This window comes from Ursus maritimus, unplaced genomic scaffold (genome assembly GCF_017311325.1).
Source record: "Ursus maritimus isolate PB19 unplaced genomic scaffold, ASM1731132v1 scaffold_29, whole genome shotgun sequence".
Classification (NCBI taxonomy): domain Eukaryota; kingdom Metazoa; phylum Chordata; class Mammalia; order Carnivora; family Ursidae; genus Ursus; species Ursus maritimus.
Window position 1 is genome coordinate 27703079 of NW_024425452.1, and position 11904 is coordinate 27714982.

Consider the following 11904-nt stretch of genomic DNA (forward strand, 5'->3'; position numbering starts at 1 on the left):
AGGTGGAGTCTACCCATGTTAGGACTAGATCATTGAATACGATTCAGTTCAGTTCAAGTCAATGTATTCTTCCTTCTCCATCACTCAAGTAATACTCAAAGTAATACTACTTTGTATCTATGCAGCATCTCATGTTCAGACCTCGAATAGGCTTATTAATGGGCCATTTTCTTTTCACTTTTGAAAATCCATCTAATTGCAACTGTTACTCAATTTTTCCTCATTTCCTTAAAAAGTGTATATCTCATTCTTTCCTAAAACACTGATGTACTGGAAATAGAAATAATAAATGCTGCCTGTGTAGAACTTCCTCGCATCTTGTGCTTTTAATACAGTTACAGGGTGTTGTAAACAGTTGTAAATGTTGCATTGTCGCCCCATGTCTCCGATGGGGTAAGTTGGAGAAGTCTGAGGTCCTGAGTTTCATCCAGTTAACAGAGCTGGAAACCCTGTGCTAGGTGGCTGGGGGAAAAGGCAAGGGAACTCAGGTGACAGGAACATCCTCGAGTTTTGGCCCCAAACTTTTATGGGTTTCCCATCTAGGGAACAAGCAGGACCGTGTGTGACCTGCGACTACTCACACTGACTAGATTAGAGAAAACCCAAACCTTGGCTACCTTTCCCTAGGCCCTTACCAGTCTGTTCACAAGATGACACAGGATGTAAAAACTAGGGATCCAAAGAAGAGGCCTTCTTGCTGAGACTTTGAATGTAGATAGTTTCTATAGGCTACTTCATGCCCCTCATCTGGAACCTACCATGATGCAGGTGGCTCAACAGCTCTTCTCTAAGCTGGTTGGAAAGACCAATCCAAAATGTGGGTGATCCAGCCAGTGAGGGGCCCTTGCTTCACAGGGACACCTTTCTAACAGAGGATGGAGTGTTTACATACTTTTCCTTCCCCATCAGAGACAACATTCCCTGCTCTTGTTAGAGCACAACTGAAATGTGGAGGGTGGAGGGCACGTTAGGAGGAGGTGATCATTGTTAGATTTTCATTTCCTTTCTTTTTAATATTTTTAAATGATTTACTTATTTGAGAGAGAGAGCAGGAGTCGGGGGTAGGGGGGAAGAGGGACAAGCAGACTCCCCGATGAGCATGGAGCCTGTCCCAGGGCTGGATCCCAGGACCCTGAGATCATGACCTGAGATGAAGGCAGACGCTTAACCTACTGAGCCACCCAGGCGCCCCTCATTTTCTCTCTTGATGGAATTGTTTTCATGTGCTTTTGGTTGGCCTATCGTGCTTCTAACAAGCATGTTTTTCCTCTGGGTTCCAGGGATACGGAAGTGAGTAGGTACACCTCCTGCCACCATTCTTTGCTTGGTGGCTCTCCAGCAGCATACCATATCCCATATCACAGCTCCTGATCCCATATCACAGCTCCTGATCCCATATCACAGCTCCTCACTTTAGGGGAGGATTGGTGTGGGAATAGGGATGAATGCTATGCATTTCTGAGGCCAACAGGAGTGAATTTTCAGGGCTTGTAACCAGGCAGGGGGATAGATTGTGTCTATTACTAGGAAACATTTGTTTTTATTCTTGAAGTTTTACTGCTAAGATGTTGCTGTCAATGTTGAATATTTTGCAATCTTTTGGTAGCATGAAAATCATGCTTAAAATCATTTATCATAATCCATAAAGCAAACCCAGGGAATACCTAGTAAAACAGATCCATGTTATTATAAATCTATGAATATGGTATTTATATTTTATTGAAATTAAGGTTTTGCAGCAAATATATTAGTGAAACATTTGAAATAGATACAGAGAAATCATTTTTTCATTAAGTAGCACATTAAAAACTGGCTAAAATGGATTACCTTGATGCCAGTCTACCCATGCACACAGGAAAGTTAGTGTCCAGAAGTATTCAATGGAGTTACTAAATTATAGGAAGACAGTTCGTCTGTGGTGGAGAACAGGCATTGGTTATGCCACAACGCATAACATTACTTCCCCCCCCGCCCCCGCTTTAACATAGCTTTATGGGGTCACAAGAAGAGTTAGATTTCTCATGGTATGTATATGTGAACCCCACTTCCTTTTTCTTTGAAAGGAACAATTCAGAAGTTATTGGCAACAAAACTAATCTACTGTGTAAGCACTAATTTCTAGTAAAATTAGTGTGCCTAAGACTGAGGGTGTGTGTGTGTGTGTGTATGTGTGTATGACAGACATTGAAGTATGGAGCAAATATACCCCCAGCAGTGTTTACATACTCGATACATCCATGATTCAGAGAGACCTACATCTCCTTGCATAAGTAGTCGTCTTTTATGAACATGGTGACACACGAAGAGCTTTGCTTCCTGATACACTGTTCAACCTCCCCGAAACAATCAGTCACTTGCCCCTGTATGTGATCTGTGAGCAGTATTTTAAGGGCAGCTGGAAGCAAACCTGTCTTGCTATCACTTTGACTATCAGTCAGGCGTGGCTGAAATGTGTTTTACTGATTGTGTTTTGGATTTCGATAATAAGCAGCTTATTCTGCAGAATGTACCGGTCATCAAGTACACGATTCTTCTCTGAAACATGGGTGTGTGTTGGTTCTCGATGTTGCCTCTATGCCTGGATTCTGGTGACCAGTGAACATGCCTGCCTATGTTTTCAGAATTTTAACACAGTGGATACAATTTACCTTGAGAAAGCAAACCATTTCTCTTGAGATCTGTACATTTTTAGTTTTTAATTTCCTTCCCAATCTCGATAGTTAAATTCTTCATCTTCTCCAGCCAGTAATTCAGAATCTCTTTTCTTGATTATCTGGAAGAGAAATCGTTTTAAGAGCTTAAGAAATGCCCCTTGAGGTCAAATCCATACTTCATTCCAGTGTCACTTCTGCTGGTGTTTGAAAGAACCTGCTTGCTATTTAGGATATCTTCTTTGAAGGGTTTCGGGATGCCCTCCAAAATATTCCTCACTTTATAATGTCGTAGGAATGTATTCCATGTCTTCTTAGACCCATTTAGACTCTCAGGCTGAGCCTGTCATACGTCAGCGGGGCAGACAAGACATGATTACTCCATGCTGCTGCTTCATTTGAAATGAGCTCCTCAATTCTACCTGGGACTTCAGGGTTTATTTGGTGTTTGCTTCATCCCCAACATTTTCTTAATATCAGATCTGGTGTTTCGTTGTCATTTTGTGGCTCAAGTCTCAACTTTTCCTGTCTTTCTAATTTCTTTTGTTTCAGGAAATCAAAATGGCTCACATTCTTCCCAGTGTGCACCCGGATACGTGAAATTATGATCAGCCGTTGGTGTGCTTGTCTCAGTATCCTTGACTGTCTGTTGATGGGGATAACTTGTTTCAAGTACAAGCTTAGAGGTGTTTGTTTCCACCCAATTCTATAGATTTCAGAGCGGGCACTGGCTGATTATCACTCACTTTTACCATCAAAGATGGTATAATTTTTTTGAAATTTTTTATTTTAGACTAAAAGTCCAAGATACTTTCTCAAAAGTTATTTTTTAAAAATCTCTATATTTAACCGGTTATAGATAAGTTATTTCCCTTTGTAAGACAGTTATTTTAGTAAAATAAGTTGGATGAATAATTTGAAAAAGATATCTAGGACACTGGAAGGAACATTCATCTGAGGATGAACTTTTAGGAATTTTTGAAGTTACTTCATTGTTCACAAATTATGTTTCCTCTATTTCTCTACATATTTTTGCTTTAGCTCATTGTTTGAAATCAAAAGAAGATATTTTATAAGAATATGCATAAAAATTATCCAGGAATATAAATTATTATGAAAATTGCAACCTGTTGCAATGCATTTGATAAATTGCACGTATATTTTTATAAGAAAAGGTGAATAAAAATACTTGGATCATTCCTGGGGTTTTTTTTTTTTTCCTCTATACATTTCAGTTAATGCCAGCCTTCTGTCTCTGTCTTCCTCACACCAAGGAATGCATTCTCACCATTCCCTCCCCCCCCCACCCTTGTAACACTAAATTAAAAAGCTTGGCAAATAAAGGAAAAGGGTTCGTACTTATCTTTATTTAAAACAGGAGTCAGACCTAGAAATGTTTTAAATTTTCTTTAAAATTCAGTAACCAAAACCAACACATGAAAGTGTTATTTTACCTTGTTATTTTGCTGATGTTGGAACTTTTTGACACTAGTTTTGTATGCTTGATTTTTAGAGTGACCTGACGACCTACAAAAGAAAGCAAAAACATGGTATCCTATTTCCCGGGCTTATCAACATTAATAGCGACCACAGTTTTCTACTATGTTAGCTTTAAAATTAATATGACGATGACAACGGGTGGCCTATTTTTGCAGGTGCTTTCCATTAGAGCTGGAAGAACGAGGCTGTCTGCATCCGCCCCTGAGTTCCGCCTTCGAGTTGCGCACTGTTTCTTAGGCAGTGGTGGCAGAAGGATTGAACAAAGCTCGTGGGAAAGATGAGTGATAACTTCATCTTGCAAAAAGCGGAGTTATTACTTTTTTTGTCTTATTTTTAAAGTCAGGTTCTGAGTCGTGCTTGCTGAAAAACAACTGTGCAATGACATGTGTTCATACAGTTTAAAAATAAGTTATTTCAAAACATGATGTTCATAATTCCAGACTTTTTAATATACATATCATAGAATTTCTGATGATAGTATATACACGTTTTGCACCTGCCTTTTCCCTCTTTACATTCTAAGATGGATATAATATTTGGGGAATACTTTCTGACATATGTTCCCTTATCTGTAAATGGTTTTCTTTCTCCCAACATTCTGTCCATTATAATTTCAGGGAAAGGCGGAAAGAGTATAACTCTAGGAAGAAGGAAGAGCCTCTCCGGGAGGTGTAGTTGAGGACAGTTCCTTCCTTCTACCACCAGCTAAGGCAGAATTTCTGGTTCCTACTTACCTGTCTGGGTGACTTGGAGGCTCAGAGTGCTAAGGGATGGGTAGGTGCCTGCGGTCAGAGCTAAGAGATCACAGGTGAGGGAAATATGGGGATAGAAACTTTCCAAAGGACCTGGTGAGGCAAGAAGAGGCCTCCGCCCCCACTCCCCAGACATTTAGACACCACCTTGAAGAAAGGAAGGGAAGGGAAAGGATTTTGGGGCCTGATTGAATACTCCACGGGAACTGAGTTGCCTAAATTGATTGCTCCAACTATTAATCAGATGAAGTTTTAAAAATTGGATTGGACTGTATTAAACTCTAATCCCTCCCTGTCTTGGCTCCCTCCCTGCCAACCCTTCCCCATCTAGTGGAGAAAGTGCTCATAAGGGGGTTAGAAACAGCTACCAGAGATAACACAATGGATCCCTCCCCTGTCTGAAGTGCAGCAACTGAGTAAATCTGGGATCTTGCTGTAGTTAAGACAAGTACTTCCTTATTAAAATCTCCTCATAGACGTCACTTTGCATCAATATTTCCTTAATCTGGCTCTTGTATTTGGAAATAATTTTCATCATCATAAAAAACATCGCAGAGAGCACATTAGGCCTATTAAATTAAAGGACAAAGTGAAAATTTTTAGATCCGGGGAGGAAAAGTCATAAATAGATCTGGATTTGCCTTTTCTGTATATGTATAATGATAATTGTGATTAATAAAAGTAAAACTCATTAAGCTAAGAAAGGGATCTTTGAAAATGAAAATTTTGTTTATTTTTGGGAGAATTTTTACCAAGTTCCTAATATAACTGAATACGTACATAGGACAATTAAAATTTAAGGAAATGAAAAATATATGGAGTATATTTGTGAGTATTGAATTGAGGAAAAGAATAGAGGGAAAAACAAAGGTGAAAACTGAATGATGACTTGGCAGTAGAATGACCAAACAAACTGAAAACGGTCCGCGTGTTTCCGTGGACTCATCTCAGAAGGCGCCCGCCCTCAATATAGTTTCCCTACCTCTTCCTTCACTTTCAGGTAGAGCAACGAAAGTGCCGCCGAGTTTACAATGCTCTAGAGAGTGCTGCTTTCAGTGCTGACACTTTAGTGTTGCTGGCTGATTTGCTTCTGAGTTTAGGTTTAACTGCCAGGTGGCTTGGGGGGCCGCCTGGGTGGCTCAGTCGGTTACATGTCTGTCTACAGCTCAGGTCATGATCCCAGGCTCAGCGGGGAAGCCTGCTTCTCCCTCTCCCTCTGCCTGCTGCCACTCCCCCTGCTTGTGCTCCCTCCCTCCTCTGTCAAATAAATAAATAAAATCTTTAAAAAAAAATGTCAGGTAGGGACTCTCAGGTTTTTCCTTATGGGGCTGCCCTTTGTTGATAATCAACAAAGCAATAATGCTAGCGACAGAGCAGGTTACCCTGAAGAGCATCTGGTTTATTCCTCACCTGAACCCATGAATGTATTCCTGTTATCCCCATTATATGGATGAGAAATGTGAGGCCTGAAGTTGTTTCAGGTCACAACTAGTTGGCGTGGAGCTTGAGTTTTAACTTGGATCTAACTCTAAAGCCTCTGGTCTTTTTTTTTTTTTTTTTTTAAGATTTTATTTATTCATTTGATAGACAGCCAGCAAGAGAGGGAACACAAGCAGGGGGAGTGGGAGAGGAAGAAGCAGGCTCATAGCCGAGGAGCCTGATGTGGGGCCCGATCCCAGGACCCTGGGATCACACCCTGAGCCGACTGGGATCACACCCTGAGCCGAAGGCAGACGCTTAACGACTGAGCCACCCAGGCGCCCCTAAAGCCTCTGGTCTTAATCACCGTCTTCATCTATGGTTGATGAGGTCTTAAACTGTCATCTGATCCTCCCGTAAGTCAACCGTAGAGTCACATAAATGCTGGCATCTGTGAGGAACAGGAGTGGGTGGCAGGGATCCGGGGGGGCCCTCAGCACCACTGTGCTTCGGTTCTGAGGTGCTCATGGGGGCAGTGGGGTTTGTCCTCATGCCGAGATCAGGGTTTAACATTTAACATTGAGCAATTCTACTCATTTCCATGGTTAACTGGAATAGTGGCTGAGAGTGACTGTCATTCCACATGTCTGCTGTGCTTTTCCCTACGTATTTGAGTGAACCATACAAAACTGCCAATATTCGGTGATTGGTTACCGATAAAATGGTAATGCCATATAGTTGAACCTAATAATCTTCTAAGTATACAGTTTTATTATTAAATTATTACCCAAACAGGATCTATTATTCTGCAATTTACTTCTCTCATTTAATAAAATGTCTATTTTTAGCTCCAGTAGAGCTATGTTCTTGCTTTTAACCGCCGTGCTCCGCGGTGACCACTATTTCTCCACAGACGCGCTGTGCATTGTTTCACGATCAAAGCAGTGATGTTGTGAACATTTTTATGAACATATCTTAGTGCACAAATGCAACTATTCTTGTAGGAATAGTTGTCTTAAAAGAGTATTTGAATCAAATTTAAAATTTTATTGATACAAATATTTCTTGGAAAGAGGTTTTTTCTGATTTACTCGTCCAGGCGCAATGCTTGATCAGACCAGTTCTCCCTGACGTCACTCACACTGGATGGCATTAACATTTTTACCGAGCTCATGAGTAACATGATATCTCTTGATTGTTTTTGGATTTCCCTAATGATAGTGAGACCGAACGCATCTTTTCCTCTGTTCTCTTGGTCATCTGGATTTCTTCTGTGACTCGCACTTCTGTATTCTTGGCCCATTTTAATATTTGCATATTTGTCTTTTATTGTAGGAGCTCTGATGATTATGAACGTTCAACCTTTATGATATAAGATAGGCTATAAATATTTTTATTATTTACGTTAATATGTTAATTTTATTTATGTTAATTTTATTTATGGGGACTTTTTCCAGGTGGAAATCCTCTTCTTAATGTCATCTAGAATTGGGGTCTGAATTAGGGAAGGCTTTTTTAGCTCAGGATTATAGACGTGGTTTTAAAAATAGTTTTCCTCATACTTTCAAAGTTTTCATTTTAGGTTTCAATCTTTGTTACAGAATTGATTTGTGTACAGTAAAAAACTAACTTAATTTTTTTTCTAAATGGAAGGCCAATTGTATTCTAACCATTATTGACCAGTCCATACTTTCCCTACTGATTTAAAGTGCTTGTTAAAATACATTCTCTATAAGGGTCTATTTGGGGCTCATATATATTTGTTCTGTGTATTTATTGTCTACTTAGTGTTCTAAGTGTTATTTTAAGTATTGCTATCCTACAGAGCAACCTCTCCATCATTGTACTTTAAGAGTTTCTATTGTACCTTTTTATTTCCAGAGGAAATTTAGAACCAGAATGTCAAATTCCATATAGAATCCTGTTGGGATTTTAATTGAGATTAACTTGGAAAAGATGACAGCATTATCATAATCCTCACTCGCTTGAATGGATACTCTTGTGCTTTATGTTCTTTGTAAAGATGCTTTATAAACATTTTCATATACCCTTTGCAGTAGCCCAATAGGTGGGTTTTATTAGTCTCATTATCCAATGAGGCAATTGAGATTTTTAAGATGTAATCAGTCCAAGGTCACTTGATTAGTAAATTGCTAAGCCAAAATTTTTTTAAAGATTATTTATTTATTTATTTATTTATTTATTTATTTATTTATCGGGCTGAGCAGGGAGCCCGATGTGGGGCTCAATCCCAGGACCCTGGGATCATGACCTGAGCTGAAGGCAGACGCTTAACCGACTGAGCCACCCAGGCGCCCCTAAGCCAAAATTTTAATCACTATTTGTCTGATTCTAGAATATTGCTTCTTAACCATCACTGGGTTAAGTCGTTGTCTTTAAAGTGTTAATACTTTGAAGGAACATGTTTCATGAAGAGAAAGGCTGAATCTCTCTATCTTCTTGTTGATGGAGTAAGCAGATGGCCACGAGCTCCCTGGTGGGAAATTAGAGACTGTGGCCACTAGAATGAGTAGGAGGACCGTAAAAACAAACACAGGATGATCTACCGAAGATGTGGGTCTAAGGTGATGACCACTGAGAAGATGGTCAGGTGTGTGTGGTGGGAAACTCTGGACTGGGAAAGGCGAGACGGGCTCGGGAAGGAGCCCTCCACAGGCGGAGGGCTCAGTGTGGACTTGATCTGGGTGTCACAGGACTTGGAGAAGAGTTAGGAGCCTCTGTGTTCCCTGATCATTCATAGTACCACCTACACCCTAAAGTCTGGCTCGTGAAGGAAGGCCGATTATATCTCGCCTCCTTTTCCCTCTTCTTAAGAGCTTCTCTTAACCTTTCTGTTGAAAATAAAGGATTCATAAACATATCATGTCTATAGAATAGACCACTATGTAATCATTAAAAATGATGGTACAGAAAATATTTAGTGACATGGGGGAATGTTCTACTTAGAAAAAAGCTGAGTATGAAAGAAGAAGCCAGTCTGATTCCATTTTGCTTTAGGACATTCTATGGAAACATTCTGTGTAAACATGTGCATCAAAAGATAAGAACTGTTAATATGATGAATATCACATGATTTTTCTTTCTCATAATTCTCTGTATTTTCCAAATTTCTCATGATGAAAGCTATATTTACAAATAGGGGAAAAACAAATATTACACACCCCTCAGCACCAATTAAGGTAGGAGACCATGTGGTATTTGGTCTTGAAGCCGACACAGGCTCTTTTTCCTTCCCTTATTAATGAAACACTGTTGAAAGGCCAGAGAAGTGGTCTCAAAGTGTGGTCCTTGGACCGGCAGCAGCAGCCTTACCTGGGCCCTACTCAGACCTACTGCATCAAAAAAGAGCTTAGCAGGGCCCGGCCATGTGTTTTAAGAAGTCCTCCTCTGGGAGATTTTGATGTTCATTGGAGACCGAGAACCAGGGGTTTAAAGGAACATATGCATTCATTGTAATGATAGGTTTCTCAAAAGCAAAAATAACAGATTGCTGGGTCTATAAAGTGACTGTGCTCGACCTACCTGCACGGAGCTCCCTTTCCCTGGATGACCTCACATTCCTCCGCGGGGCCACAGAGGCCTGGGTCCCTGTGGTGCTGGCGCCCCTGGCTCTCGGGCCCTGGTCTGCAGCGACACTCTGCTTCCTCGGTCTGCTCGTTTTTTACACACTCGGCAAATTCACCGCAGGCCAGGAGTTTGCAGGGATCTGCTTGATCGGCTGTAAGAGATGGGCAGATTTTAATGAATACGTGGATGCCCGAGCAGTGAAACTGGCCGCAGTCAAAGGCTAGAGACCAAAGATACTTGGCGTCACTCCATTTCGGAGTGGGCTGTACAGCAATGATAACAAACTGGAGTGAAACGTGAAATGCACATTTCTGTATCTTTGCGGTCATAGACACAGGTGATAACATATTTATTCTGAATATAATGATGTGCAAACGTGGTTGGGCATCAGAACCAACTAGAGGCCTTGTTACAACACAGGCTCCTGGCCCCATCCTCAGAGTGTCTGAGGCAGAGGGCTTGGGGTGGTGACTGAGAATCTGTATTTCTAGGGAGGTCTCAGGTGATGCTGTTGCATCTGGAGAGCACATTTTGGGAACCGCTGCATTAGAGAATTGTTTTGTTCGCCAGGCTTTTAAGGTAAGCATTTTCTGCAGCGATGAGTTGTGCAAGTATATATTTAAGATCAGGTGTACCTTATAAAGTAGTCAAGTAGTCATATATGTGGACGCTTTTGAGAACTCAGGACAATCTCCTCATTTAAAAAGTGTCTTTCTCTTAGACCCTTGCTGTTCCTCAGGCCCTAAGGTTAGAGATCTTTCCTTTGGATTAATCGTTTTTCCCCTATTAAAGTTCAAATAGAACTCTAGTCTCTGTTTTTGTTTGTTGTTGTTGTTGTTGTTTTGTGTTGATTGTTCTCTAATATTCTAAATTCTGTAGCATTGTCTCAAATTTTTTGTAAAGTGGATTATAAATCAAGAGAATCTCAGAATATTTAGCTCTAGGAGGCCTGTGGCCCCTGCCAGCTTTCCCGTTTTTTTTTTTTTAACTTAAGATTTTATTTATTTGAGAGAGAGAGCACACCAGCACGAGCCGAGGTGAAGGGCAGAGAGAGAGGGAGAAGCAGACTCCCCGCTAAGCAGGGAACTAGACGCAGGGCTCGATCCCAGGATCCCGGGATCATGACCTGAGCCGAAGGCAGATGCTTAACCGACTGAGTCACCCAGGCGCCCCTTTCCCCTGTTGTTATAGGTGAGCACACTGAGTTCTCAGGCAGAGAGAGAATGGTCTGAGTCCCCACATGCTGATGGCAGAACCAGAACAGGCCTCTGGTCCTCAGACCATTGTTCTATCTGCCCTGGAAGGGATTCCTGTTGAATCACCGTGGTCATTTATCCTTCAGATCATTCCTTCAATAAGAACCTATTCTGTGCAAGGAGCTAGGGCACAGGTAGCCATGAATAAAGCTGCTCTCCCAAGAAACCTAGGGGAAGGTAAGAAATACAGACAGATATTCCTATATGAAAAGCCCAGTACCTTGTCTAGTATAAGAGCTCTAAAGATGAGCTCTAAATATAAGTTAGAGAAGAGGTCATTGTTTCATTTATTTGAAGCGAGGGCATTTGTACTGCAAAGACTATGAAAGGCATCCAACTGGACCCAGCAGCATGAGACACAGAGGTGGGAAAGCAACAGATATGAGAAGAGACAGCCCGGGAGGCTCACTTTAGAGGTAGCAGATACTCATGGACTGGAAGGAAGGGAACCAAGACTGGAAAGATAAGTTAAGGCCAAATCATGGTAGGTCTTGAAGGCCGTGCTAAGGAATTTGAACTCTATAGGCAAGGGAAAGCTGTGGAGGATTTCTGGGTGAGAAAGGTCTCATCAGAAGATATGTAAATAGCACTGTCAGAATAAGGATGATTTCAAGTGATCATCTGTTTCCGTATTTCCCAAGTGGGAACATTTGCAGAACTCTAATTCAGCAGGACTTAATAGGTTTTATACTAAGAAGAGATTGGTGGCTAAATAAGCTTCCCCCCCCCCCCCCAATG

The 11904-nt window shown here is 41.1% G+C and overlaps 1 protein-coding gene across 2 annotated transcripts in view; it reads right to left on the reverse strand.

Moving 5' to 3' along the window:
- Positions 1-2695: 2695 nt before the first annotated feature.
- The window catches only part of IMPG1 (interphotoreceptor matrix proteoglycan 1), a 124715-nt gene continuing 115506 nt past the window's right edge, over positions 2696-11904 (reverse strand). For both annotated transcript variants that reach the window (XM_008684841.1, XM_008684840.1), the window contains 3 exons: positions 9866-10061; positions 4106-4178; positions 2696-2773 (listed from right to left, as the gene is read on the reverse strand). In XM_008684841.1, coding sequence (XP_008683063.1) covers positions 2696-2773; positions 4106-4178; positions 9866-10061 — 347 coding nt within the window. The remainder of the gene's footprint in view (positions 2774-4105; positions 4179-9865; positions 10062-11904) is intronic.